This window comes from Callithrix jacchus, chromosome 12, assembly GCF_049354715.1.
Source record: "Callithrix jacchus isolate 240 chromosome 12, calJac240_pri, whole genome shotgun sequence".
Lineage (NCBI taxonomy): Eukaryota > Metazoa > Chordata > Mammalia > Primates > Cebidae > Callithrix > Callithrix jacchus.
Window position 1 is genome coordinate 3,782,603 of NC_133513.1, and position 27,955 is coordinate 3,810,557.

A 27,955-nucleotide genomic window follows, 5' to 3' on the forward strand; every position below is an offset into this window, starting at 1 on the left:
CCCACCCAGCACATGAGGGCCCCCCTGGCCCTATGGCCCCTCTCCCGAGGCAAGTGGTCATCAGGCATGAGGAGGCATGAGGGCATGAGGAGGGGCCTTCAGCCATCAGCTCTGTCCATGGGCAAGACTACAGGCCATCCAGAGAGGTACCTATCACAAGTCCCACAGCCTCCTCAAACCCAAGAGGCAGGGGCCGGGTCCCATTAAAAGACAGAAAGGGCCGGGTACAGTGGCTTATGCCTGTAATCTCAGCACATTGGGAGGCCGAGGCGGGTGGATCACGAGGTCAAGAGATTGACACCAGCCTGGCCAACATGGTGAAACCCTGTCTCTATTAAAATACAAAAATTGGCCAGGCGCAGTGGCTCATGGCTGTAATCCCAGCACTTTGGGAGGCCGAGGCAGGTGGATTACGAGGTCATGAGATCGAGCCCATGGTGAAACCCCGTCTCTACTAAAAAATTCAAAAATTAGCTGGGCATGGTGGTGCATGCCTGTAGTCCCAGCTACTTGGAAGGCTGAAGCAGGAGAATTGCTTGAACCTGGGAGGCAAAGGTTGCAGTGAGCCGAGATCGCGCCATTGCACTCCAGTCTGACACCTGGCGACACAGTGAGACTGCCTCAAACAAACAAACAAACACAAAACAAACCAAAACAAAAATTAACCGGGAGGGAGGCTGAGGCAGGAGAATCGCTTGAACCCAGAAGGTGGAGGTTGTGGTGACCCGAGATTGCACTACTACACTCTAGCCTGGAGACAGAGCGAAACTCCGTCTCAAAAAAAAAGAGACAGAAGGATCTCTTATGCAGGTCACCAAGCTCCTCCTCCTTTCCCCAGCTCTAAGCAGCTGTCTGCTCAGGAAATGCAGGCTTCCCGTATTGCTTGCACACACAGGATCTGCTCTGAAACGGAGCCCCCTGCTCTCACCTGAGCCTGGGACTGCAGGGCCGCTGGTAAACCAGCCCTGCACTGCGGAGACCGTCACCCAACAGCCTGGCAGCCACAGGGGGAAACCTTGGGGGATGGGGTGCAGGGTCCAGACCCTACTCAGCCCAGGAACATGGAGCCGGGGCTATCTCCCCAGGAGAGCTTGACCCAGCCCCAGCAGGAGGCCTGCAGATGGGCTGACCAGTGGGACATGGGGGCCAGCATCTTTTGCCCCAGTCCTGTGTCCCACTCTCAGGCAGTGAGTTTTGTGTGTGTGAAGGAACAGAGTGCTGAATGGGCAGCTGTGTCAGGGCACAGGTGCAAGGAGGGTGGAAGTCACCCTGCCTCTTTGTTTTTTGTGTGAAGACAGGGTCTCCCTCTGTTGCCCAGGCTGGAGTACAGTGGCACAATCACAGCTCACTCCAGCCTCGACCTCCTGGGCTCAAGCAATCCTCCCACCTTAGCCTCCTAGCTGGGACCCAGCTAGCTAGGACCACAGGTGTGCGCTACCACCCCTGGCTATTTTTTTGTAGAAATGGGGTTTTGCCATGTTGCCCAGGCTGGTCTTGAACTTCTGAGCTCAAGTGATCCACGCGCCTTGGCTTCCCACAAGGCTAGGATGGTAGGCGTGAGCCACTGCACCCGGCCCCGCCTCTGTGTGAGGTTTCCTACATTCTTCCCTTACTGGTGCTAGTCTCTGTGTGGACCAGAAATGACTGAGGCCTTGGTTTGTGTTGGCTCTGGGGGAGGCCAAGGCTGCTGACAGCCACCATGGGACATGGCCCTGCATGAGAACCATGTGTCTGTGTGTGGGGTGGCACTCACAGCCAGGCCACCTGGTGGGACCGGGCGGGAGGTGTGTGTCCAAGGCCATCCAGAGAGACCCCTCCTCAAGGGCCCTTGGGGCCAGCCTGGCCTGTGGCTTCAGCCCTGATACAGGCTCAGGGCCTCAGACAAAGATCCCACTCCAAGCCACAGCTCAGCGTGGTCACCACAAAGGGACTTGCAGAGGATGCACCGGTCACTTCCTGCATCTCTCTCCTTTGCCATCCATGCCCACCCCCCAGCGCCATGCTGGAACGGCGGGCAGCAGCACCACAGGGGCTCCCACACACGGGTGCAGGCACAGAGCTCAACAACCACACAGCCCCCCACACGTCCCCTACAATCACACACAGAACCCCCCACAAGTCCCCCAGAACCACACACACACAGAGCCTCCCACAACCACGTATACCCAGAGCTCCCCACATGCCCCCAAAACCACACACAGAGCCCCCCACAACCACATACACACACACAGAGCCCCCCGACAACCACATATATCCAGAGTCCCCAACATGCCCCCCCACAACCACAGACGCAGAGTTCCCCACATGCCTCCACAACCACACACACAGACCACAACCACATACACACACAGCCCCCCACATGCCTCCCACAACCACACACACACCACACACACCCACACAGAGCCCCCATATGCCCCCTGCAACCACACATACATACAGACACAGAGCCCTTTACATGTCCCCCACAACCACACAGACACACACACAGAGCCCCCGACTATGTCCCCCACAACCACCCCCACATGGAGCCCCCCACATGCCTCCCACAACCACATACACAGACGCAGAGCCCCCCACATGCCTCCCACAACCACATACAGACGCAGAGCCCCCCACACGCCCCCCCACCGCCCCCCACACTCCCACAAGCACAGGCGGCACAGCCCGCGAATGGCCTCGTGGCCTTGGAGCATCCCTGCCCAGGCGCAGGCCCTTCACTCGCATTCCAGGCTGCTCCCCAGGTAAGCCTCCACCCAGCCCACAGTCTTGGGCGGGCAGCAGCCCTGCGGCCTCCCTGCCAGCACAGCCACAGGCCCCTCTGAGGACTGGAGGGACCAGCCGTCCACAGAGCCCCGAGCCCGCTGTCCTGGTGAGTGAGAGGGGCTGGTGTGTGTGCAGCTGGGCATTTTCCTAATGGCCCTGCCCCTGTGGGGAGGAGGGGCCCGGGAGAACAGCCAGGGGCCCTGTTCCACTGTGGCGCCTGTCTCTGGGATGCGTGGGCTATCCACAGCTCAGGTTCTCTGCTCCCACGGAATCACAGGGCAAATGGCGCCAAGATGGCAGCCCCAGGCAAGCCCAGTGCCCTGGCGTCTGAGTCTGGGGGCTGGTCCCTGGGACAGGCCCTGTGCTGGTGTCTCTGGCTGCAATGCTGCATGCCCAGGTGCCCATTTCTGAAAGCCAGGGGGTACTCTGTGCCTGGTTTTACATGTACTTGGGTCCTGCTAGAACTTCGGTGAATTCCACAGACGTTTTCTACCACGGGGGATGCAGGGCGGGGAGGTGCATGCATCTTAGCTGCAACTGGCCCAGGTGGCCCCCGCTCGTAGGTTTATGTGGCAACACGTGCCAGCCCAGCCCAGGGCGCCTGCCGCATGGCATAGATCATGCCTGGGGCCAGAAGAGGGTGTGTCCAAACCCATGGGCCAGGTCCTTGCAAGGGGGCCAGGCATCTAGGGGGCCGGGACGTGAGCCTGCCTCCCTGCACACGTGTCCTCTGATGGCCTCACACGGGGCTCCTCCCAGCACCTGGGCGCACACCCACTGGCAGCTTCCTGGACTCTCGGTCGACGCCGTGGTAAAGGAGACGCAACACTGGGCGCGGGGGACCTCAGGGAGGTGCCCTTGGGAGCAGCGTCCTGATCTCAGTCCGTGCCTCTCAGTCTTCTGGCTTTGGAACTCCTGCCGCCAACAGCAGTGTGGTGAGAGGGCTGAGCACCCGGCCCGCCTGCCCCTCAGGCTGTGCTGCCCTCGGTCCCCCAGAGCTCCACGCGAGAAGTCACATCTTCACTGCAACTTCTTTCCTTCTAACAGCAGGAAACCCAGGCTGGTCCTGGCTAAATGTACTCTTTTGAGTGTCAGACCAGTTTATAAACAAATCAGACACAGCTGCCTCCTGCTGAGACACGCATCAAGACTGGGGGTACAGGCTCCCCAAAATACTGCTGCCCCTCACCCGTCAGCTAATGACATACGTGGAGTGCAGGGGTCACATCCAAATCTCCAAAGAAACTTTCCATTCTCACCACACCACACAGCTTCCAGTAAATTCTACAGATCGGATGGAAGCGATGCCACATCTCCTCAGACTTCTCATTTCTCTAACACCTGGCTGGTGTCGGGTGCTGGGGGCTCAGCGCATGAGGCGTGGTGGCTGCTTCATAAACAGCATGTTGTGCAGACACGTGGCCTTTTTTATTCTCCTGTCCCAAAAGATTGCACTATTGGAATCTTTAAAAACTCAGTTCTGTTTGTGCTTACCCTCTCCCGAGGCCCAGGTGTGGGGCTGGACGGGGCTGGGACCTGGCTCTACCTGCCAGGCGTGGCTCCTTTCCTCTCTCTTGTCCTGAAAACAACTGGTTCCTTCCATCCACATCCAGTCGCGGTGGAAGATCACCAATGGGCAGAGGAACCCGGCGGCTGACCTGGGGCCCAGCTGGGCTCCCCTGTGCTCTAAGCGCCCCGTCTTCCCCATGTACAGGCCGCCCATGGGGAGTGGGAGAGACTGCAGGTTGGCCTTGGTTTTGCTCTGGCTCCTGGGGCACACTTATGACACAGGACCCGGCCAGCACATTGTCCGATGCCTGCACTTTCGTGTGCTCTGTCAGGACAGTGTCAAAAGATGCCCCAACGTGCACGTGCTCTGTCCTTGGCATTAAATCTGCACCACGTGGGGCTTGGAGAAGCATGTGCTGGACGTGCAGCCGCCAGTGAAGCTGGACACGGCCTCCGACAGGCCCCTGCCTGATGGTCTGAGGCTGCTGGGAGAACCCATGGGAAGGGTGGGGCCCCTGGCCCAGCTGGGCGCAGACCTGCCAGAAGCGTCAGACCCGGGCACTCTCCGCAAGCTCCTTCCACAGCCAGCCTCCCGCTCTGGCCGCCAGCATGGCACTGGCCCTGTGTGATTCCTGCCTCCTCTCCATGATGGCTGGCCAGGGCTCTCAGGATGGCCTCGACTCTGGTGTGGGGTTCTGGGGTTTGTGCATCTGACATAAATTCCAAGAAGTAAACACCCTCTTAGTTCCCATCCAAGTCTTGAGAATTTCCTGTTGTCCGGCCAGTCTGTGGAGTCACCCACATCTGCACTTCATCAGCCCCAAAGCTGCTGGAACAAGAAGCAGATGGGCAGCAGCGGGGACAGCCTTCAAAGGGCCCCGCAGAAGCTCTGCCAAGACCACTCTGAGTCAGGATGAGGGCGAGGGGTGGAACGGCGGCTTGAAGATCATGCCTGCCGAGGCTGCCCCTCCCGCCGTGTCTCTTCTATACTAGGGCTCCTGCTCTGTGGGGTACAGGAGCTGCAGACGCATGTGGGAGTGGGCAGTAGGACTCCACTGCGACCAAGACCCCAAGCGACAGAGAGAGCAGGAAGGCCTGATGGGCTGGAGGGAAGCCCATGGCCCAGCTTCGAGTCCACTTGGTGGGAGTTGCCCCTGAGAGCCACAGATCCTCCCAGGAGGGTCACTACTAGCTTAAATTCTGCCTCCAGGCCTTCCACCCTCCTGTGCCCAGCCTGCTATAGCGCCAGGGGCTAGAAGCAGCGTGATGGCTGAGGACACAGGGACCTGGAGCACCCCCAGAAGTTCCAGGAAGGCGGGGGCTGACGCTGGCCTCTGCGAACCAGGACTTCTGGGGGTGCTGCTGCTGTGTGGGAGTCTGGCCATGGCCTCCTCCCGACTCGACCTGAGGAAAGGACCAGAGGGGGCGGCCGAGACCATCAAACGTGTCTTCTGGGCTCTGAAGCCCAGCACTGGCTTTTTATCGGAAGTTAGCCGTTTGAAAACTCCCAAAAGAGAAATGATTTAGTTAACTCAGGAGGAAATACATTCTTTCCCCATGGAAACTTTTGGGAAGCGTCCCTTTCAAGGTACCCTTCTGGACCGTGTGCTTACAAACGCTGAGTGAGATGCTGCACCCCAGGCTGCTTTTGAGGAGCGGGTCACAGGCAGGAAGGGCTGGGGACACCCCCAGGGCTTTCTGAGCCACGAGGGAGAGTGGGGGCTGGCAGCACCACTGTGCCTCGCATGCCCTGTCAGGTTCCTGGGGCCGAGAATAGAAACAGAAACAACTTTTCCCTGGGCATAAGCCAAGGAAGAAGGGAAAGCAAAACCCAACGGCGAACTCCTGGGAAATCGGCAGGCAGAGTCCCTCAGGAGATCAGGGGACAAACGTTTCTCCAGACTGAGCATGGTGAGGACGGGGTTCCTGCCTTCCTGGAATGAACACGGGACCCTTGCTTGACCTGTGGCTACAGAGAGCCACAAGCCAACACGTGAACCAAGAGACCGGGCCCAGGAAATGTCAGCTCTCAGGCCGCCCTGGGCCAGGGCCCCACACATGGGCAGTGCATGAAGAGAGGAAACCACCACAGCTGTGCTGTCACCACGGGCTGGGAACAGGACTCTCTGTCCCAGTGCTGTCTGGGGTGTGTCTGTGAACGGTCTGCATGCATGTGGGATACCTGCATGTGCAACGCTCTGGATCCCGGCTGGGGTGGGAATCCTGTGCTGGGTTTGGGATCTCTGGAGAAGGGGACAGTGTATGAGATCCTCTCACGGTATCTGTCCGGGGCAGAATAACTCTGAGCATAACAGACGAACAAATTCCGAGCTCCCCGGCAGCATGAGGCCTGCCTAAGAGCCTGACCACTCACAAGGTGACCTGCCTAGGCCTGTCCCTAGCTGTGGGGAGTGACCGTTCCCATCAACAGCAGACGTGGCCCAGGCTCCGGGGGACATCTGCTCCGTCCCAGGCCCTGGTGGGAGCCCCACCCGGCACATACATAATCCTACCCCTCTTGCCACCCAAGGATGGCCTGGCCCTCGGGTCCCTGGCCCTGCAGGTCTGGGTGTACTTGCTTCCTCCAGCCACTCGGGTCTTTCCCCTTCCCAGCAATCCTGCGATATCTGCCCTTTCAAGGGCAGCAGTTCCATGACAGGGCAAGCCTGGAACACAGGGGCGCCGGGGGGCGGGGGGGACACCTGTGGTACCTGTGGTGCTGGGGGCAACTGGATGGCTGGGGGCTATGAAGTCCCCAGGGCAGGCAATGGTCTCCCCGCACCCGCCGGCCCCCAGGCCCCGAGGGCCAGCCAGGCTCAAAAGCAACAAGCGAGACGATGTCTGTCCCGTGCCCGGCATCCCTGGCCTCTCCTCTGGGACAGGAAGGTGGGGAGGGGCGGCCGGGGGTGGGCCTGGAGCAGGGCCTCAGAGGCCTCCCGGCCGTTCCCATCAGGAAGCACATCCTGTTGGTGTCTGGCTGCCGTGGCAGGGCCGCTATTTGTTGCAGTTGGCTACGCCCTCCAGCTCACCAAAAACAGTCTCAAAAACAACCATTTCCTCTCTGCTGAGAGCCAGGGAAGGCGAGCTCCGCGCACCCGGGCGTCCCTGCGGCAGGCACTCTGCTTTCCAGGTCGGGCCAGCCGCGCTGGAGGCATCTGCACAGGGGCCCAGGCCGCAGAGAGGAGCCGTGAATCCACTCCACACCAGCTGCCCTGCCTGGAGCCTGAAGCCTGGAGCCCACGGCAGGCTGGTACTAAGGAGTGTGTCCCTGGCTCGACTCCCACCGGCCTCCCGAGTGACTCTGCTTTCCACTGCTGCAGGCAAGAAGAGGCACGTGCGGCGCGGGCCGGCCTCCGCTTCCCGAGAAGACGGCGCACTCCCGGCCCTGGGTCCTCGCTGCTGCCCGCCCTCTCCTCCCTGGGATGGGACCCGAAGCGAGTGGCTTCAGCACAGGCCTAGCCCTGCTCCAGGTGCAGGAAGGAGGATAAGGCCGGGCTGTGAGGCGGCTCACCTGGACCATCCCATGGGCCTCCGCCCACGCCGCCCCGAGGATGAGCGGTGATGTCCTCTAGCCGCCCCTAGCAGTGTCAGCTCTCCCTGGACGTGTGGTAGCGGACTGGGACTTGGCTTTGTCCAGATAAGCGGCGGCACCGGCATCAGCGATGACCGTGCAGAGACTAGTGGCTGCGGCCGTGCTGGTGGCCCTGGCCTCACTCATCCTCAACAACGTGGCAGCCTTCACCTCCAACTGGGTGTGCCAGACACTAGAGGATGGGCGCAGGCGCAGCGTGGGGCTGTGGCGGTCCTGTTGGCTGGTGGACAGGGCCCGGGGAGGGCCGAGCCCCGGGACCAGGGCCGACCAGGTAGACACACGTGACTGTGAGGCACTGGGCTGGGGCTCCGAGGCAGCCGGCTTCCAGGAGTCCCGAGGCACCGTCAAACGTAAGTCCACTTGTTTTCCTGTCGCCTTCAACGTGGCTGAGGCTCCAGAGCACACGGGAGACACCAGGAATAGACCTGGTGAGTGGGGTGGGGAGGCCTGGCCCCTGCTCTTCTCTGAGCATGGCCTCTGGGCAGGCAGCAAGGGGCACTGGGAATCTGGAACCAGGCCCCACAGCCCCCCCGTGAGTGGCTGCCGCACACGCCCCTACAGCTCAGCACAGAATCTGCTTGCAGCTCTTTTCCACAGGAATTCATCTCAGGTATTTGGGGGACCTCTCTGCCACTACGCATAGTTATGGGAGGGGTCACTAATCAAATCAAGGAAAGGCATTTTTCCTTGGTTGAAAACATTACGGCTGGGTGCAGTGGTTCACGCCTGTCATCCTAGCATTTTGGGAGGCTAAGACGGGAGGCCTGCTTGAGGCCAAGAGTTCAAGACCAACCTAGCCAACATAGTGAGACCCCTGTCTCTAAAAATAAAAATAAAATATTTCTTTACTCATGAGCAAAATGAAAAGGAAATGAGTAAAATAAACAAGAAGTTTAAAAATATGTGGGTGAGCTCTGGCTTCATTCTCATGGTTGTTGGCGTCTTTGAGACAGAGAGCAGGAGAAGGAGATCCCAAGGGCTAGGCTTCAGATGGGATGCTGTGAAGGAGATGGACAGGGACAACGCCAGGATGCTTGGAAGGGGACGGCGAGGTCGGGACGCTCAGAAGGGGACGGGGAAGCCTGGACGCTCAGAACGGGACGGGGAGGCCAGGATGCTTGGAAGAGGATGGGGACTTAGGGACAATCAGAAGGGGACGGGGAAGCCTGGATACTCGGAATGGGACAGGGAGGCCAGGATGCTTGGAAGGGGACGTAGACTCTGGGACAATCAGAAGGGGACGGGGAAGATGGGACGCTCGGAAGGGGACGGGGAGGCTGAGTGGTTGCAGAGGAGAGGAAGGGACTAGGAATGATTCCACCACACCGTGGGGCTTGAGTGGCAGGGGTGGGCGGCATAAATAGGAAGGCACTTATGGCCTTCAGGGTCATCTCAACAGTCACGGCATGAGGACGCAAGGTCTCCCAAAGGCCGACTCCAGAACTGCCAGCAAGGTTTGACTCACAGGCACCCCAAGGCACCGCTGCGGGGCCTCCCAGACTTGGTGTTGGATGTACCTTTCGCTCTGAAGACAATGCTGGTCTCAGAGAACTGGAGGCTGAGGCAGTGCCTCTGCTCCGGGCTGCAGAGAGAGTCCCGGAGTCCTGGGGTAACACACCACGTGTGCCTCAACCACACGGCCCCAGGCCCAGCCTGCCGCACTCGGAACCCTCAGGGGGAACGTCATCCCCATTTCATAGGCAAAGAAACAGGATTTGCAGAAGGCATGTGGCTTGGACAAGGTCCCATGGGGGAATTCAACTCCCTTCTGTCCACTCAAAGGCCCTTGGCTATGCTGCACCACAGCCTGGACTGGGCACCTCCTCTCGCGTCCTTCAGCAGCAGGGAGCAACAGCTGTCATTTAAAAAGATCAAAGCCTATGAGGAACTTCAAAGTTTCCACCAGCGCTCAGAACTCAGGTGTCTTACAGGAAGCCTGAGACTTGGGTCCCGCTGAACTCAGGCAAGGCGCCCTTCTTCCAGACTCTGCCTCTCTGCTGAAGAACAGCTGCAGCCCCCGTCACACTGTGCTGAGCCTCTCTCGGGGACAGGGCTTTGCAGGCCCTGGAGGCGGGGCCGGGAGCTCACATGCTTTGGGACCAGCACTGCCGTCCAGCCCACACAGCACTCCCCCAGGGGAGGGGATCCCCCTCACCCTGGCCCTCGGCTCCGGCTCTGCATCTCCAGGACTCCTGACTGCTGCCCCTAACACCCACAGGTGGCCTGGGCAGCCCAGTTTCAGGGCAACTGGAAGCCTTAGCGCCCCTCCCTGTCGCCACCCCTTGCATTCCTCCAGTCACAGGGCTGCATGTAGTCTGATGCGTCCGTCCCATGCCCCTTGCCGTCCACTTGCTGAGGCCAGCGGGACACATGAGGCCCCTCACAGAGCCCCCTGGACTGCCTCCCGCTCACCTGCCCGCCAGCCTGGAGGCTGAGCTGCCTGCATCCACTGCTCCTTCTGGAGCCTGCTCAGCCCTTTGGACGATGCTTAAAACATCCTCTTGCAACTTGCACAGCTCACTTGCCCCAAGCTGCATCCCAAGAACCAGTCTAGGGTTGGGGTGGGGCGGCCAGGGAAGACAGCGGCACGCAGCATGCTTCCGCACGCACGCCAGGCCACCTTCGGGGTTTCCGACGTCGCCGAGGCCGGCACGATGTCGCTGCACGTCTCTGTGCCCTGAGGTCCTGCCCCATGGAGCGCACGGAGTCAAAGTCATCCAGCGCACGCCATTCTCAAACATCACCAGAGACCTGCCAGAGGGACGAGGGATGCAGCCTGGATATGCTGAACTCTGGTCAGGGCACCCCAGCCTCCTGGACATCCCAAGTGGGCTGGGCCCAGAGCAGAGGGGCCTGGTCTCAACTTCAGTCAGGTTCAGGCCCTCCCGTGCCCTTCCCTGAGGCGTTCTGTGGCCTGTGGTGAGTGGGACTCTCATTACGGAGCAGGGGCTCTCTTCCTGTGGGGAACTCAGGGGACCAGCGAGGCCTGAGGTCCACCTCACATGCCATCATCAGGGTGGGTCTCACTTTCTGATCCTCATGTCTCCTTTTTGACCTTTATGTCATCTCTCTGTACTTCGTGCGTTCTGTCAGGCGTCCGAAACAAGGTGGCTCAGGAACAGAATCTTGAGGCAGGTGAGCCTGAGCCCAGGGCTCCCTAAGGAGGAGCCCACCCCTCTTTCTGGTGGCTCCGAGTGTCTCTGTACACCATGCATGTCCCGCCACACATCAAACACGCACGTACGACCCTGCCTGAATATAGACAGATGACAGAGCTTGGCCAGGACCCAGTTGAAGCGTGTTCTCACCGACAAGTCAGCTGCTACCACAGAGGGCCAGCAGAGGAACCAGTAAAACGCCTGAACAGGGAATGCTGTTCTTTCTTTGGGCACTGCTCTTCCAGCAGGCGGGAGCGTGGCTCAGACAAGGAAGGCTCAGTCAGGAGCGCCTCCTTCCCAGCAGGGCGGTGGGTCTGTGGGTACCCCGTGGCGAGCCGCACGCCCTGGGGACTTGGAGGCTGCACAGTGGCTTGTGAGGTACGGTCGCTGCACAGAGCCCCTGCCATGGCTTGTGGCACAGGGTTGTGCCCGTGGAGCTGCCAGGAAGGAAGGCTGGGAGGCCAGGGCTGAGGGCACGAGTACAGGTCAGGGGTACGTCTGCTCATTCCCAGCTCCTAGGAGCCTCGGTCACCCAGCGTCACCACACCAACACCTGCAGCTGTGTCTGGTGCTGAAGCCCACCTGGGTCATGCCCTTCCAGGCTGTGCTGCTCCCCGAGCTGGCCTTGCACCCCTCCTCCCCCTTCATTCCGCCCTTTCCTCCCCTCCGAGGTAGGGCTGGGAATCTGAGCTGCTCCTCTCCCCAGTAACCTGCATGGTATTTCAATGTCTCTGCATTGGAACCTTCTGCATGATATTTTAATGGCTCCCTCGCGTTACGAAGTTTAGAGAAGCCGAGGCTTCTGGAAGGAAGTCATTGCCGAGACAGTTAAGAGCGAAGATGGCGCAGCACCGTGCGTGCCACCGATCCTGCTGGAAGGGGCCTCCAGAACTCACACGAGTCCCTAACGTGTGGACAGGACACCCTCAAAATGCAGGCCTCACTTCAGTCCCTGTAGGCTGCAGCCCTGCACTGGTTAGGGCTGGTTGTAGGGCCGGCGGGAGCAGTCAGGAGGGTCCTGCCAATTGGCCGGGGCAGTGTCTGCCTGAACCCTGCCTCCTGCTGGCCCCACCTGCACAGACCCTGGGGCAGCTGAGGAACCCAGGGCGAAGGCGCTCCACATCTCAGGTCTCAGCAAGCTGCAATGTGCCACTCGAAGGCCGAGCGCATCTCTGCCATCCCCTGGCACTTCCAGCGCCCCAGGCTCTGCTCCTTTCTGCCAGCGCTCTGGACCCATGGCCACCAGTAATCATGCTGAGCCAGGTCCTCACCTGCCGCCAGGCTTTCCTGCTCTCCCTGCGGAAGCCCCTTGGTCACCCGACCAGCTCTCAGCCCCTGCGTGTGTTCTTCTTTTGAGAGCATGTGGTGGGAGTGCCGTGGTTTCTAGCTCCGCAGTCACTTTGGAAACGAAAGAACATGAGCTCTCAGTTACGAGGCAGTGAAGGCCACTGGGACATCTGTCTCGCTGTGAGAAAAATGAGTGAGGAGCAGCTGCTGCCACTTCCGACAGCCTTGTCAGTGGCCCCCGCCCGCCCGTGGGCTGGCCCCGAGTACAGCACTGGGGCTCCAAGTCCTCAGCAGCCCGGGGCCCCCATGCCCCAGGGTTCCTCCTGCCTCCACTCTCTGCAGTGTCCTCATGGCCCAGAGGCCTCAGGGCTGCAGGTGCCACCTGGGCTGGAGCGGGCACGTTGGAAAAGCCTGGGACCTGGGAAGGGTAGCACCCTCGGCCCCGAGTGACTGGAGGGGACGCTGCAGAGGGAGGCAGCTTGAACGACACTGGGTAGGACCGGCTGGCCCTCGGAGAAGAGTGCACCTCCAGGGATGCCGCAGGCCTCGACAGAGACGACACAGGCACCAGCTCAGCCCCGCAGGAGTTGGGAAGAAAGGCAGTGCCCAGCCCAAGGGCCGGGTGGGAAGCAAAGGCCTTGGTTCTGGAGCTTTGAGGTGGTTCTCTGAATCCAGCTGGCATTTCAATAAATGTCGAGGTTGAACCATACGGAATTGCTAATCCTGATTACGGTCGTCCCGACGGATACGTCTAACCATGTAAACACTCAACAAGTAAAGCAGCCTGCACCCGCCCCACCCCAGCCTTGACAGCAGCACGCCTGTCCCCGTACACGTGTGAATCCCGACAGCCTCCCCTGCCGGGCTGGCTTCCCACAGGCATGCTCTAAGGAGGCAGCCTGAGGATCTCTTTATCCTCATCTCTGCGTCCACCTGGACACACAGCAGTCACCCTATAGGCCGGCACCCTCAGGGCTCTTGGGAGATTCTGCTGCTTTCCAAGCAGTTCTTGTTTGTGATGAATGTGTGCAGGCCCGGGGGCACACGGGGACCCGCGCCTGAGGGCCGGGCTGCCTCCCTCTTGGTCGCCTGCATCCATGACCCCCAGAGTGCCATTTAAAAAGGTGCGACGGTTGGCCACCACTTAGCTTTGGGAATCAAATTTCCCAAATATTGTGTAAACGAAATAAGGCATGGAGACGACAGGCAGGGGACTCTGTGGGGCTGTGGCTTTGCGTGCAGCCCCTGCCTCTGGGCTGAGTGTCCACTGGCACATATGCTGTCTGCTCTGCAGCACGCTGGGGCCTGGGTATGGACTGGGAACACACAGCTTCACCACCGCCTCGTTTGGGCCTTTATGTACTGTTTACGGGAGGACATTTCTCTGCTACAGAAATGCGATGAGCCCAGTCCCTGAGGGCTGTAAACACTCCTCCCTATGAGGTTCACCCACAGAAGGCCCCGTCTTCCCCTGACCACACATCTGTGTGTCCTGCCCGCCTGGCTCCTGCAACCAGGGTGTGGGCAGGGAACAGAGAAGGCTGGGTGCAAGCCAACTGTGAGTGGCGAAGCAGGCACCGACTTTAGCCACTGAGTGAGGAATCTGTCGCAGGAGATACCCAGGGCGGGGTGCCTGAGGCCGACGGGGTGAGAGGGGAAGGTCAGGGGCACTAGTTCAGACCCGTGTCCAACCCCTGCCTAGCCCCTTGCTGGTTATGAGGGCACAGATGAGCTGCTCCTCGGGCCCAAGTTCCTAAGCTGCTGGGGCTTCCCCTCCCCACCTCCAGCCCCATGCCGGCGCCTCCAAGGGCCAAGTCAAGCAGACGGCAACAGCTGTCCCAGGGAGACAGAAAGAGCAGAGCAAGGCCTGTCCCTGCGGGGATATGACCACTGCAGCCAGCCCAGGGGCTGCGATGAGCGCTTCTGGTCAGGAAGACATGGCACCCAGGCCTTGCAGGCAAGTGAGAGGGAGGGCGCAAGGCTTCCAGAAGGGTCTGCCCAGAGGAGGCATGGCCTGTGCTGACCGCCCTTTCAAAGGCAAACAGTCCATGAAAGAGGCATGGCGGCCAGTGTGGCCTCCAGAGCCCACCTGCGCTCACCACTGCCTCTCTGCTCTTGGCCCACAGTGCAGTTCGACATGATGCGCGCCTGCAACCTGGTGGCCACGGCAGCGCTTGCTGCAGGCCAGCTCACCTTCATCCTGGGGCTGGTGGGCCTGCCCCTGCTGTCGCCCGACGCCCCGTGCTGGGAGGAGGCCATGGCCGCTGCGTTCCAACTGGCAAGTAAGTACCCGAACCCTGCCCCCTGTGGCCTTCTGGTGTCACAAGAGGGTCCTGGGACCTCGGATGGCCTTGGGAGAAGCTGCAGGCCATATCTCTCAATGTGGGGGTACCTTCCCTCTCCATGGACCGCTATAGGCGAGAATGATGAATGACAGAAGCACATCCGGGCCAAGGACCAGCGAGGCTGAGACCGCCTGGCTGTGTCTGTCACGCCGCTTTCCACCTTAAACACAGACACAGCACACCAGGCTGAGGTGCTTTGCTTTCCTGAGTCTGTGGAGCTGATCTCTGACTGGCCCTTGGGCAGCCCACATGGGACAGCCTGGATGCTGCATCCTCCTTGGGGCTAAGGCAGCCGGGAGGCAGTGAGGAGAGCAGTCCCTGGGCAGAGGCAACAGGGCCCACACCCAGCCCCACCCTGTTCCCCTTCCCAGCTAACAGAGAACATCAGGCCCAGGGAGGCCAAGGCATGTGCTCTTTACAAACACAGCTTCCTAGGACCCGCCTGGGTTCCGCACAGGCCCTTTCCATGAGCAGGACAAGACAGTGAGGAGAACACGCTAGCACGTTCCACAGTGCCCAAGCCAACAATGAGGTACCACACACACACACGCGCCATGCCTGGCTCGGACACAGATGCAGACGGCAGGACTACCATGAGGGCCCCGGCTTCCCTGAGCCGCTGTACGAGGAGGGGAGGAGGCCTGACCTTGTGGGCACTGGGCCATCGCAGCTTGGAGCCTCCTCTCAATACTCTGGACCCAATACCCTGGGACAGGTCTTGAGAACACCTGTGTTGCAGAGGGTGACAGTGATGGGGTCATCATAACGACCTGTGGAGCGGTCCTGGGGTTTCTAGACAAGTGGTGGAGCCATAGAGGTGTCCAACCATGACCCCAGCGACTCGAGGTGGCTCTGCTGGTCTTTATCCCCACTGCCCTGTCTGGCTGACTGAGAGGTCTGAGGACCTTGGGCCCATGTGGCAAGTTAGGTCTCCTGCTGCCCACTGGGACAGGTCAGCCCGGTGCCCGCAGACAGGGACATGAAGGAAGTGAGCGTGTCAGTCCATGGCTGAGCGTGGCCAGCACGGAACTGCCGGCACCCTCCTCCTTGGGGCTGGCACGGTGTTCTGAGGTTGGCCTGCAGTTCCCACACAGAAGTGGCAGGAAGTCCAGAGTGAATCATTCTAGGAAGGGACCTTATCTTTCTTAAGAAACATAATTTCCAGAATGAGGCTGACAGACTGCAGGGGCGGGTATTCCCGTGCTGGGCAGTGCCGCAGGCAAGTCTGGATGGGGCTCTCTGAGCGCTCTTCACAGCATGGTGTGGCCCTGGGCAAGTCATTTCCCCTGGTGGGCAGAGGCGGGGAGGGAGGACACCTCGAGGCTTCCATGGAAAAGCACAGGGCGTGGAGCCCGGGATTGAAGTTGCGTCTTGGCTCCGTCATTATCGACGTGAGGTCGGGCAGTTCGCTGAGCTAACGTGAGCCTCTGTGTGCCCAACTTCAAAAAGGGTCATTTCTGCCCCCAACTATCGTAAGAACGAATGAGTGAGGAGGGACCAAGCATCGACTCTGCCTCCCTGACTCCTGCATGACTGCGGGGAAAACACGAGACTTTCCATGAGGGGCCCAGGCTGGGAAGCTCCCACAGAGCCCTCTGCTGACCCCCAGGCTATAAAACAGAGAGGTGTTTTTCCTGTCTCGCTGAAACGGCCAATCTCTACCACGTGTGGAGATCGCAAACGCCATGGCTTGAAGAGGAAATGGAAGATTTCGAAAATGTGATTGGAAATGCTGGGTCAGAACAAAGATATTTTAGTGGCATAGAGAAAGCAAAAGCAATAGTTTTGATTCTGAAAAGAATCCTTCAAGTAGGATAATCCAATGGATGGACCACTGGATTTTTCTTTCTTTCTTTCTTTCTTTTTTTTTTGAGATGGAGTCTCACTCTGTTAGCCAGGCTGCAGTGCAGTGGCACAATCTCTGGTCACTGTAACCTCTGCTTCCCAGGTTCCAGCGATTCTCCTGCCTCGGCCTCCCAAGTGGCTGGGATTATAGGCGCCCGCCACTACGTTCAGCTAGTTTTTGTATTTTTAGTAGAGATAGGGTTTTACCATGCTGGTCAGGCTGGTCTTGAACTCCTGACCTCAGGTGATCCACCTGCCTTGGCCTCACAAAGTGCTGGGATTACAGATGTGCACCACCGCACCCAACCAGATCACTACATTTCTTTTTTGAGATGGAGTTTCGCTCCTGTTACCCAGGCTGGAGTGCAATGGCGTGATCTCAGCTCACCGCAACCTCCGCCTCCTGGGTTCAGGTAATTCTGCCTCAGCCTCCTGAGTAGCTGGGATTACAGGCACGCGCCACCATGCCCAGCTAATTTTTTGTATTTTTAGTAGAGATGGGGTTTCACCATGTTGACCAGGATGGTCTCGATCTGTTGACCTCGTGATCCACCCGCCTCGGCCTCCCAAAGTGCTGGGATTACAGGCGTGAGTCACCGCGCCCGGCCCAGATCACTACATTTCTTAATCTCCTTGAAACTCTTGCTTAGAATTATTGGACTACTGTAGATTTGGCATGTTGAAAATTATAGCTTACTTTCTGCAAACTCTTATTTCAGGACAAGAGAGTGTTTTCAAATGTATTTAAAAAAAATAAAAAACAGGGGCAAGTACCCCGCTGAACTAAAACCGAGCAATCTTGCAACAGCCCTGGGGAAGCCGGGCTAGAGGTCTCTGAAAGCCTGTCCTGGGCAGGAGGGAGGGACTGTGCTCCAGCTCGACCTCTGACAAGTTTGGACCAGGCTCTGTTCAGCAACTGCTAGAAAGGCGGGCACCAGGGCACGGAGCAGGCCCCTGGCGTTCTGGGTGGCTTCTCTTGCCCCCACAGGCCGCCTGGCCCCCTGGGTGTCCAAGCATCACCCCAGCGGGTCTGTTTTGTCCAAAAAGGAAATGCATTTTGGCCCTGTTTAGACTCACTTCATTGACAAACAGGACAGAGAGTAGTTATGTGCCTTTCTTCTGTCATGCTGCTAATTTTAGAGTCGTTTTTTTCCCTGTGCTCGAGTCTGTTTTAAACAGCCAGGGGGAGACTGAAGGGCGCCAGGATGTCCTGTCACAGGACAAGGAAACGCCTGCTATTACCTGTTATGCAAGCGAACCTCAATCCCAGGGCTGGGCAGACATGGGGTGGGCCGCAGGGAGAGAAGATGCTCACGAAAGGAAAAGCACATGGAATGATGGGGAGGCTGGAGCACCCCAGAAAGCCCGAGTGCAACGCACTGACAGGAGGGCTCCCTGTCCGCTCCAGTCACTCTGCTAATGTTTCTGGGCCCAGTGTCATGCTCAGCATGATGCCTGGGTTTGCAAAGGGACTACCCTCCTTGTCCCTCAAGGCTCCCTCTTCCCTGCTCTGACTCCCAGATAGAGCAGCTGAGATGTGTGCAAACCCCACTGTCCTGGCATGGCTGCCATCTCCCTTGGCATCCTCTCCAGAGCTTGCGTTCTGTTCACTGCACAGGCCCCTGGTTCTGCCCGCTCCTCCTTACAGTCTTGTTGATTTGTACAGACAGGCTCAGGCAGAGAGGGAAAGGTGTGTTGGCAGGGTCGGGGGAGGTGGCCAGTGGAAGGTAAGAGTTATTCCAGACTTTGATGGCTGCAGCCATGGTGTGCCCCTGGCGCCCGATGCCTAAGCGACACAGAGCTCTGTGGTGTCCCTGCCTGCTCTCGGATGCTAGGATGAGGGCAAGGTCCCCTTTTAACAGCATGCCATGGGCCACTCAGGTTCATGAGGTTCGGGCCCTGGTGGAGCCTCTGTATCTCACTGGTGTATGGGAGCACTGTTCTAACCGTATAGACCCTCCTCTGTCTAGATGTTCTGTCTAGATGAGGATGATCTGAGCCCTCAGGTGTTTCCTGGCTGGTTCGTTGGCTGGTTCTACGGGAGCCCAGAGCACGCAACCTGGGTTCTGCTCCTGGCTCTGCCCCTTGTCAGTCATGAGTCCCGGGATGAGCCCCCCTTCCCTTAGCGTGATCTGTGCAGTGGAGAGTGACCGCTCCAACCCACAGATGTGCTGTGGTCAGCAATGCCCGCAGGTGCTATTCGAGCGTCTCTCTGAAGCCCTGCTGGGTAACATGCATGCTGAAAAGCTTCAGGCCCAAAGCACATCCCACATGCAGCACCTGCACTCCTCACCCAGGCCTGTCCCCCTCTGGGTGGGCAAACTGTCCTCTTGGCAAGAATACTGCCAGGATCCATTCCTGGAGCAGGGCCCTCCCTGCCTGTGGCTCTGGCTTTCACGCAGTGCCTGGGCCTCAGGCTCTGCTGTCCTGAGCCTGGCCTGCAGAGAATTCTTTCTGGTGGGTGGATCTAGTGGCCCCGCAGAGCTCTGTATTTGGGATGAGTCATATCTTCACAGGGCAACTCCTCAGCCATCACTGGAGCCCCAGGGCAGCCGTGCTGTCTCACTGGGGCCGGCAGGAGGAGGTCATGGCCACGCACTGGGGTCAAGCCAGTGAAGTCACTGCCATCCCGAGTCGGTGCTCACGTGGCACTCTCTGTGTCCATGTGGGGACCTGTGGCATCTTTGCCGTCAGTATGCTGGGCTTAGCAGGATCTCCCCTGAGTCTTGGTGCCCAGAGAGATGGGTGTGATGCTGAAGGCTTCTTGCCTGCCTCTCTCCTCAAACAATCCCTCTTCCCCCGCCCTCATTATCTTGTGATTTGTATAACTGGCTTCTGATCCCTTTTAGAAAATAGTGTCATGTAACCCCAAATTCCACGAACTGGACATCAAGGGCACCAGGACACTACAAAGTGCGCCCTGGACAGCGCTGATCTGTCCCGATACCCCATGACACGCTGAGAAGCTAACGCGTACAAGTCAACCGTTGGTGTTTTATTCTGAACCACCTTCAAAACAGCAGTTAGGTTTTCCTGGAAACGCTGATTTTATCAGTCCTTAAACGGCCAGCAGGGTTGATACGCACTGACCTGGAATCTTGCTCGCTAGTCAGAAAGTCTTGCTGTTTTCTTAGGGTTGGGGATCTTCTCATGGACGTATACGTGGTTTTGTAATTTACTATAACCTGGCTCTTCGCTTGGTCTGGATTCTTTACTTATGTGAGACAGGGTCTCACTCCGACACACAGCCTGGAGTGCAGTGGTGTGATCTCAGTTCAATACAACCTCCGCCTTGAGGGGTTCAAGGGATTCTCCTGCCTCAGCCTCCCGAGTAGCTGGTATTACAGGTGTGAGCCACCATGCCAGCTAATTTTTGTATTTTTGGTAGAGACGGCGTTTCACCCTGTTGGTCAGGCTGGTCTCTAACTCCTGACTTCAGGTGATCCACCCACCTTGGCCTCCCAAAGTGTTGGGATTACAGGCATGAGCCACTGTGCCTGGCAAATTATCTATTTATTTATTAAAGCATAGATGGGGTCTTGCCATGTTGCCCAGGCTGGTCTCACACTCCTGGGCTCTAGTGATCCTTCTGGTGCCTCAGCCTCTCAAAGTGCTGGGATGAAGGTGTGGGCCGCTGCACCCAGCCTGGTCTCGATAACTCACTTTCCTGTCTTTTGTACCCACTCCCCAGGGATCAGTGTATGTCCCCTTCGGCTCTTCTTTCCCTTCCACCTTTGGCTGCTGAGAGCTTCAGAGCCTCTCATTCTTCCCTCCCAGGGCCTCTTCCTCTAGAGAGGATGATCTGGGTCACTGTCATCTTGCTGCTCACAGGTGGGAAATGCCAGCCCGAGCAGGGCCTTGAGGTAGCCATGCAGACGTCTGCTCCACACAGGATCTCTGTAGAGCCAACTGCACCCGGTTTGCTAGCTCTGCAGCTGTATGAAGAGCGTCAGGGGTCAGCCCTGGGGTCTTTCCACTCTGCCACCTGTGTGCATGTGTGACAGCCATTCCAAAAGGAAGGCCTGTGGTGGGAGCTGAAGCCCCAGGAACCTGCAGGAAGGAAAGGAGGGGAAAGAGCTGGCTGGGCGAATTACATGGAGCTGTAATTCGCACCGTGCAGGCAGCTCACAGGAAGAGGCTGTTTGCTTTGGCAACGTGCCTTCAGGAGATGGGATTGACTCCATGTGCAGAATTTCGTGTTTGCTAACACTCTTCCCTTACGTTTGTTTCTGGACAAACTGATGAACATCTTTGCAAAGGTTTGGGAGAAAAATCTTCAGGAAACAGGACATGAGGAGAGAGGGAGTGTTAATACAAAGACGTGGGAGAAATAGAAACTTGCAAGTTGAGGGCCAGACTCAGCCCTCCCTGCTCTGTCTCCTTCCACCCCTTCCTATCGCCCCCAGGCAGAGATGGCGGAGAGGATGGCAGTGAAAGGCCAGCTCTGTTTCAGAAGCACATCCGCAGCACAGTGCGATCATGCAGCTGACCTAGTCGCCTTCTTAGCCACTCTGGAGGCCACGGTTGGAGCTGTGCAGTGAGATGTGTGGCTACCGGTGCCTCTGCGTTTCCGTGTTTTCCTTGGCTTTTGTTTTTCTTTTATTATTTCCTTTGAATGGTTTTCATTGCAAATTTCCTTGGCTTTTTACTGTGGACACGTGGAACACACAGAAGGTTCCCTCATGCCAGGCATCTGTTTGGGATGTAACCCTTTCTCTGTCAGGGCAGGATCTAGACCACCGTCTTCCGTAGGAGCCACCTGGCGCTCTCCAGCAGTGATGCCCCTGCCTGCTCCTGCGTGCTAGGATGAGGGCAAGGTCCCCTTTTCACAGCATGTTGTGGGCCACTCGGGTTCATGAGGTTAGGGGCCTGAGCCCAGGGCCTGGTGGCGCCTCCGCGTCTCAGTGGTGTGCGAGAGCACTGTTCTAACCGGATAGACCCTCCTCTGTCTAGATGTGCTCGAAACAGAACCAAAGCCAAATAAAAGCCAACGCTGGTCTTCACACAGAAGTCACATAAATGTCAAATTTTAGTTGGCCTTTTTTCCACACAAGGTGCAGACCTAGAATTTTCCCTGCTGCTTCTCTGGGGATAAAAATGCCAAGTAAGGTCCAGCCCTGGAGCTGTACCACCATTGAATGAAGCGTGGCACCCAGAAAGCGGCTCCAGACACACCCCGGGCACTTGTCACTAGATTCTCAAGAAACAGGTTTCTAGACTCATGATGAAAGGGGTGGGGCCTGCCCTGCTGCCTCTTGGTTTGTGACCGTCCCTGCCTGTTAGGCTTGCTGTTTACACCTGATCTGTCACCTCGATCACTTCTCCACTGGCACTTTTAGCGTGTGCGGGCCATGTCCAGGTCATGTGTGCACAGGTGAACTCACACTTCTTTCAGCTGGGATTATGGGCACCTGCCACCACGTCTGGCTTTTTTTTTTGGTATTTTTAGTAGAGACGGGGTTTCACCATGTTGGCCAGGATGGTCTCGATCTCCTGCCCTTGAGATCCACCTGCCTCAGCCTCCCAAACTGCTGAGATTACAGGTGTGAGCCACCGCGCCCGGCCAATCCTGAGTGCTTTCTTCCTCCTCTTCTTTTTGTCTCCCAGGCTGACTGCAGTGGTGTGATAACGGCTCACTGTAGGCTCCACCTCCTGGGCTCGGCCTCTTGAATAGCTGAGACTACCGGTGCACACCACCATGCCTAGCAAACATTTTGTAGAGGTGGGTCTTGCTATGTTGCCCAGGGTGGTCTCAAACTCCTGGGCTCAAGCAATCTGTCCACCTTGGCCTCGCAAAGTACTGGGATTACAGGCATGAGGCATGGGCCATGGGCCATGGGCCACAGCCCCCAGCCCCTCTGTCTTATATATTTAAAAACAGTGTTATTGGGAGCAGACAAATGCTCTGAGGCCTGAGCTTGTGTTTATAGTAAGCAACACAGGCGACCATGGGTGGGGAGGTAATGCGTGGATGAGAATGGTCAACCCATTCTAATGCTCTAAATGGAGCATTTTCAAAAGCATGACACTGATCTTAACAAAGTACTCCTCTGTTACAAACAGCACTTAAGAAAATAAGTAATAATAGGCCGGGCGTGGTGGCTCACACCTGTAGTCCCTGCACTTTGGGAGGCCCTGGCCGGGTGGATCACCAGCTCAGGAGATCGAGACCATCCTGGCCAACGTGGTGAAACCCCATCTCTACTAAAAAGATAAAAATTAGCTGGGTGTGGTGGCACACACCTACAGTCCCAGCTACTCAGGAGGCTAAGACAGGAGAATCACTTGAACCCGGGAGGCGGAGGTTGCAGCGAGCTGAGATCGCGCCACTGCACTCTAGCCTGGCAACAGAGCAAGACTCCATCTCAAAAAAAAAAGTAACAATAACAGTTCAGGAAGCAGCCAGTGATGCTGGCCAGTGCTAGGCAGGCAGAGGGGCCTCCCAGGTGGCGTTGAGGGACCACACTGCTAGAGGGCCCCGCAGGCTGACTGGGGGCAGGACGCCAGCTGAGTTCTGCCTACCCACTCTGTGATCTGCTCCATGGTTTAGTCTTCCTGCCTTTAATTTAGAGTCTGGAGAGCCTTCCACACACTTGACCCTCCAGACGGGGCAAGGCCCTGCCAAATGCCACCCTCTGGGGACACGGAGATGAATGACTTCCCTGTCTCTCCAAGAGGAATGCCGGTTCCCCAAGGACAAGTCAAGAGTGCCCTGGCCATCTGTGTGTGGTGATGCTAACCTTAGTGTGGTCCCTGGCATGCGAGTGGAGGCGGAACAGGTCTGCCGAGTCCAGGGCCATGTAGCTGATGCCAGTGGGTCCTTGGGAAGCACGGTGCCCTCCACGAGCATTCAAAGGCACCAGTGCAGTGGCATCTACACCATATGGCCAAAGGGTCCTGTCCTTTGAAGGGTGCTGGTCACTAAAATGCCAAGGCTGCTGCCCTCCTCCCCTCCCTCAGGTCCGCATGGCATTCTGTTCTGTTTCATGTCTACTTTGATTTTCTCTAATGATTCACTCAACTAGCAATTGCAGAGACTTCTGGGAGGCTGTGGTCAATGGTGGGCCACCTCAGGCCCCGGGGAGTCTGCCCTGTGGAGGGGGAGAGTGGACAGGGCACCAGTGGGTAAAGACACAATGACCGCAGCTGGAGGGGGCAGGTGCGACCCTAAGCTGAGCCTGAAGGATCAGAAGCAGGAGGGGCCCCTCCTCCCCGGGGCCAGTCAAGCCGGTGACAGTGGCGTGAGAAAAAGCCCAGAGTAGGTGGACCCAGCATCTCAGAGGGGTGGAAAGGGCTAACGTGGCCGCAGAAAGGGGCAGCCATAAGTGGTTGGGGAGATCCTGAGGTGACAGGAACCCCAAGGGCGCCGAGTGTGGGGAGATGGGGTGCGAGTTTCATAAAGATCAGGGTGCAGTGGTGGAGGGAGGGCCACCTGCATTAATGTCCTTGGCAAGCTCACCCGGCACAGCCGCACACACCTTGAAATGTCCGGCACGTCCCTCACTGTCAAACCCCACATACATCAGGATGTGCTTCTTCATGGCAGAGCCTGAAGTCAGCGGCACGTCAGTCTTCTACTGTTTTGTTGGGAGCTGCGGACACAAAGGAGGCCACATACACGCCTGTGGTCTGGCACACCCAGCAAGGTCCGCTCTGTGGGGCCTCCTCCTGGGCTGCTTGCCCCGTGTTTCCTTAGTGTTTTCTTCCCGAGGTTTTCTTAGAAAGCTGCTGTGGAGCTGAGCTGTGCACTCAGAAGCCTCCCGACTGTGTCCCTCGTGACGTCCCCAGGGCCTCTCTCTGGTGACATGTGGTCAGGCTGTCCCCCTGCCAGCCCCTCCTGTCCGCTGGACAGCTGTCCATTGCTGCGCTCTCCAGGGCACATCTCCCCCGGGGTGCGTGCTCTGTGGGTGGCTGACCTGGGGCCTCGGCTGTGCCGAGTTTCATCCACTTGCCGTCCTGGGAGTGGTGCTGCAGGTCCCAGGGCATCAGCAGTTTCCAGAGCAGCTGGAGCCAGTGTGGTCCAGGGCAAGGGCAGCCCCTCTGCTGTGCCAGTCAGTGCTCTCTCAGTCCCGGGAGCAAGTGCATCTCGGTCCATCCCAAGAGCCTTAGGGTGAGCCCTCTGGACTGCGTTCTCATGACTCACATGTCTCCATGAACTCTTCTTCAGTGACGGTACCTCCAGGCCTCTCCGTAGGCATCAGTGATGGAAACTGACCCCATAGCAACAAGAGACCGTGAGGGAGGCTGACCCTGGAAGCCAGGGGCCCCGTCACTTTCCACTGTTTCATTTGGATGAACGCTGTTGTGGAAGTGGAGGCCACATAGATTTTAAACATGTTTCTGTAATACCCGCAAGTTGAAAGCAATCCTAGTAACGGGGAGAAACAGGCTGTGGCCACAGTGGTCTGGAGCCTGATGAAGGCCAGCTGTTGCTGGCATCATCTCCTCTCATCCTCGAGGTTCTAGGGGCTTGCGTCGTCCCCTGCTGGGCCAGGACTCACCCCAAGGCTCCCACTGCCCCTGCCAAGAGCGCTCCACCCCACCCACTTGCCTCTGTCCCAGGTGTCCTGAGCTCTCTGCTGTGCCTGCCTTGCCTCCAGGGCCACCTCCTCTGAGCCCTGACACAGCACAACCCACTCCCCACCAGCAGAAAGTGCCAGACACCGTGAACACGAGAAGACACTATTCAAAGTGCTGTCATTTTCATCACACACAATACAGGCTCATTCTTCCATCCCAGTAACGCAAGCGTCCATACCACACAATCGAGAGCAGAGGGCACAGTCAGCACCCGTAGAAATGCCGTAAGTTTCCTTGGTCAGTGAACACAGAAACCAGTCACTGTCATTGTTCAGGACAAAGTGGAGATACATAAATGCTTCCTCACACTTTCTGGAGGGCACAGTGATGGTGAGATGAGAATGCTGCTTGGGTTTTTAGGGGAAATAAGGCTTGTTTCCTATCTCTTGCTCTCTGCCTCTCCTTTTCTGTGTCTCTGTCTGTCTCTGTCTTTGTGTCTCTCTGTTTCTCTGTCTCTGTCTCTGTGTCTGTTTCTCTCTCGTTCTCTGTCGATGCTGGTCCTTGCTCTGGGGCCACACAGGGCAGTGCATGATTTGGTTTCCTGGGGAATGCAGAGGAAGCAGTTGGGGGTGGAAAGACCAGCGTGAACAGATGCATGGGTGTCAACATGCAGGCCAGGTGGAGGGACAGCAGTGGGGCTTGGTGTGGCCAGACATGGACAAGTACCCCACAGATATGAGGGGCTGGAGGGTTTAATCTGAACCAGTATAAATTACAGAGAGTCTCTGGCACTTTGGGTACAAGAAACAGACTCACTCAGGTTACTGTAACAGAGAGGGAGGGGTGCTGGATGGGCAGAGGCAGGGCTGGGGTGGAGGCCAGCTGGAGGCCCCATGGCCTCCTGGACAATCTGTGGCCACGTCCCCACGGCTGCAGGGGATGAGGAGGGGCAGTGCCATGTGGACAGCCTCCTGGGCAGCAGGACAGTGGCGGCCTCTCCTCTGCCCCCGAGCCTACGTTTCCAGCCAGGTCGGGACCCCGATTCCCTCGGTGCTGCCTTCTCTACCCAGCCACAGTATTCAGTTATCCTGGCTGGCAGATTCTAGGCCTGAAACCCTGATTCTCCTGCTGTAAGAACTGAACACGGCTTTGGAGCTCCTTAAAGATAAAAGCATACAAGTCAGACTGTGGTATCAGCTACTAACCAGACAGGAACCAGCTGCTCCAACTCGAGTGAGCTCACGGCTCACCGTTCCTTCTCTGCACGGAGAGGGGAAGGCATGGAAGGAAAATAAATAAGCTGGGCAAGAGGGAGGGTCCGCAACGAGAAGCACTGACTCAGAAGTAGGGGAAGACACCAGCTATGGCCAAGGAGCACTAGACAGGGCCCCGTCTCCGCCCTGCTCAAGCTGTGGACTCCACCTAATCTCAAGTTCCCAGAGTAAAGGCGAAGGCAAGGGGACTGTCAGGAGCATAGCTGTGGGCGCGGCTAGCACCAAAACGACCTGTTTCCAGATGGGACTTAGAAAATATCTGTTTACTTTCACTTTGAATGAATTAAGCGTTTACAAAAGTCAGAGATAGATTTAACACAAAATTACTGCTGAGTTAGCGGGGCTAGGAAAGGCCCCCCCAAGTTGGCATTGCAAGCGTCAATGCTGACCTGAAGGAAAGGCCTGAGGCCTGGCCAGGTCACAGGAGCAGCGCTCGAGGACAGAATGAAGCAGACACACAGCTCCCCTCCACAGCTGCCAGAGCCCAAAGTCCGAGGAGCCCACAGAAGGGTCAACACAAGGGGGCGCAACACCGCTGACTGTTGACTTTCCCCCTCTCCAGGACAGAGGGCTGGGGAAAGAAGGGAACCTGGCTTCATCTCTGCTAAGGCCTCTCAACATTCTCTCTCATCTGCAGGTTTCGTCCTGGTCATTGGGCTGGTGACTTTCTACAGAATTGGCCCATACACCAACCTGTCCTGGTCCTGCTACATGAACATTGGTGCCTGCCTTCTGGCTACGCTGGCGGCGGCCATGCTCATCTGGAACATTCTCCACAAGAGGGAGGACTGCATGGCGCCCCGGGTGATTGTCATCAGCCGCTCCCTGACGGCGCGCTTTCGCCGCGGGCTGGACAATGACTACGTGGAGTCGCCCTGCTGAGTCGCCCTGCTCAGGACATCACAGACGTGCATCTGCCTAGAAGCCAACGGACTCCACCACCAAGTCACTTCCCCTGCTTGTGCAGAGGCACGGGATGAGTCTGGGTGACCTCTGTGCCATGCGTGCGAGACGGCTGTGCGTATACCGCTATGTCCATCGTGTCTGTATGTGCCACGAGCCACCCTCGTTCTGCCTCCAGCTTCCCTGGCTCGGCAGCCACATGCGCTTCAGGGTGGCCTGGAAGCTGGGACACAGGGAAGGTGGCGTGAGGCCGCCCTGCCCTCCGCTCTGCTTCGAGATTAATTTATTCTGCATCCGCTGAGAGGGGCGCCCAGCCGTGTCTTACACTTGGAAAGCAGAACAAGCAGGAAGGTGTTCCTGAATGGCCACAGTAGTGCTTGAGTGAGTCAGAAACTAGCCGGATAGTGACGGTTTCAGACACAGTCATGCTCCTGCCTGTTGCGCTCAGTCTCTTTCCTAAGGTAAATAAATGCACGCCTCTTAACTCTGCCCGTGACTGTGTTCTGTCCATCTACACGGCAACATGGGGGAAAAACACCTCAATTGTTCTGTGAGTTTGTTGGGGGCTGGCATTAAGAGAGGAGTTGAAATGACATCTTCACAGTCCCTGTAGGCACACACACCCTGACCCACACTCTGTTCAACCGAGTCTCAGAAGCCCAAGTCCCTACAGACTGACCAACAACTCGTAGAATAAAAGGGAAAAGCTGTTTGCTTAGAAACCCTCAGCCTACCTGTAGCCAAACGCTTGGCGGGCTA

General features: G+C 57.8%; 2 protein-coding genes across 14 annotated transcripts in view; one reads left to right on the forward strand and one right to left on the reverse strand.

Annotated features, from left to right (window-relative positions):
* The window catches only part of IFT140 (intraflagellar transport 140), a 98,510-nt gene that overhangs the window by 16,300 nt on the left and 54,255 nt on the right, over positions 1 to 27,955 (reverse strand). For 4 of the 8 annotated variants that reach the window (XM_035266448.3, XM_054242407.2, XM_078344222.1 and 1 more), the window contains one exon: positions 10,277 to 10,615. The exons of the other annotated variants lie outside the window; for them this stretch is intronic. In XM_035266448.3, the coding sequence (XP_035122339.2) occupies positions 10,277 to 10,615 (339 nt within the window). The remainder of the gene's footprint in view (positions 1 to 10,276; positions 10,616 to 27,955) is intronic. 8 annotated transcript variants of the gene reach the window in all.
* On the forward strand, positions 6,101 to 27,680 carry TMEM204 (transmembrane protein 204). 6 transcript variants are annotated; one of them, XM_035266465.3, is made up of 4 exons: positions 6,101 to 6,418; positions 7,593 to 8,292; positions 14,436 to 14,591; positions 26,931 to 27,680. In XM_035266465.3, the coding sequence occupies exons 2-4, from the start codon at positions 7,935 to 7,937 to the stop codon at positions 27,173 to 27,175; spliced, it is 759 nt and encodes a 252-aa protein (XP_035122356.1). In that variant the 5' UTR covers positions 6,101 to 6,418; positions 7,593 to 7,934; the 3' UTR covers positions 27,176 to 27,680. The 6 variants fall into 6 exon arrangements, with proteins under 6 accessions (XP_035122356.1, XP_078200405.1, XP_035122357.1 ...); XM_078344279.1 differs by having other exon boundaries at positions 7,593 to 8,214; XM_035266466.3 differs by having other exon boundaries at positions 6,101 to 6,183.

Excerpts from the sequence above, each read along its gene's own strand:
- TMEM204 (XM_035266465.3), top strand. The coding sequence starts at position 7,935 with ATGACCGTGCAGAGACTAGTGGCTGCGGCCGTGCTGGTGGCCCTGGCC. Across the intron at positions 8,293-14,435 it reads AGACACCAGGAATAGACCTG|TGCAGTTCGACATGATGCGC; the intron begins GTGAGTGGGGTG and ends CTTGGCCCACAG. Across the intron at positions 14,592-26,930 it reads CGCTGCGTTCCAACTGGCAA|GTTTCGTCCTGGTCATTGGG; the intron begins GTAAGTACCCGA and ends TCTCATCTGCAG.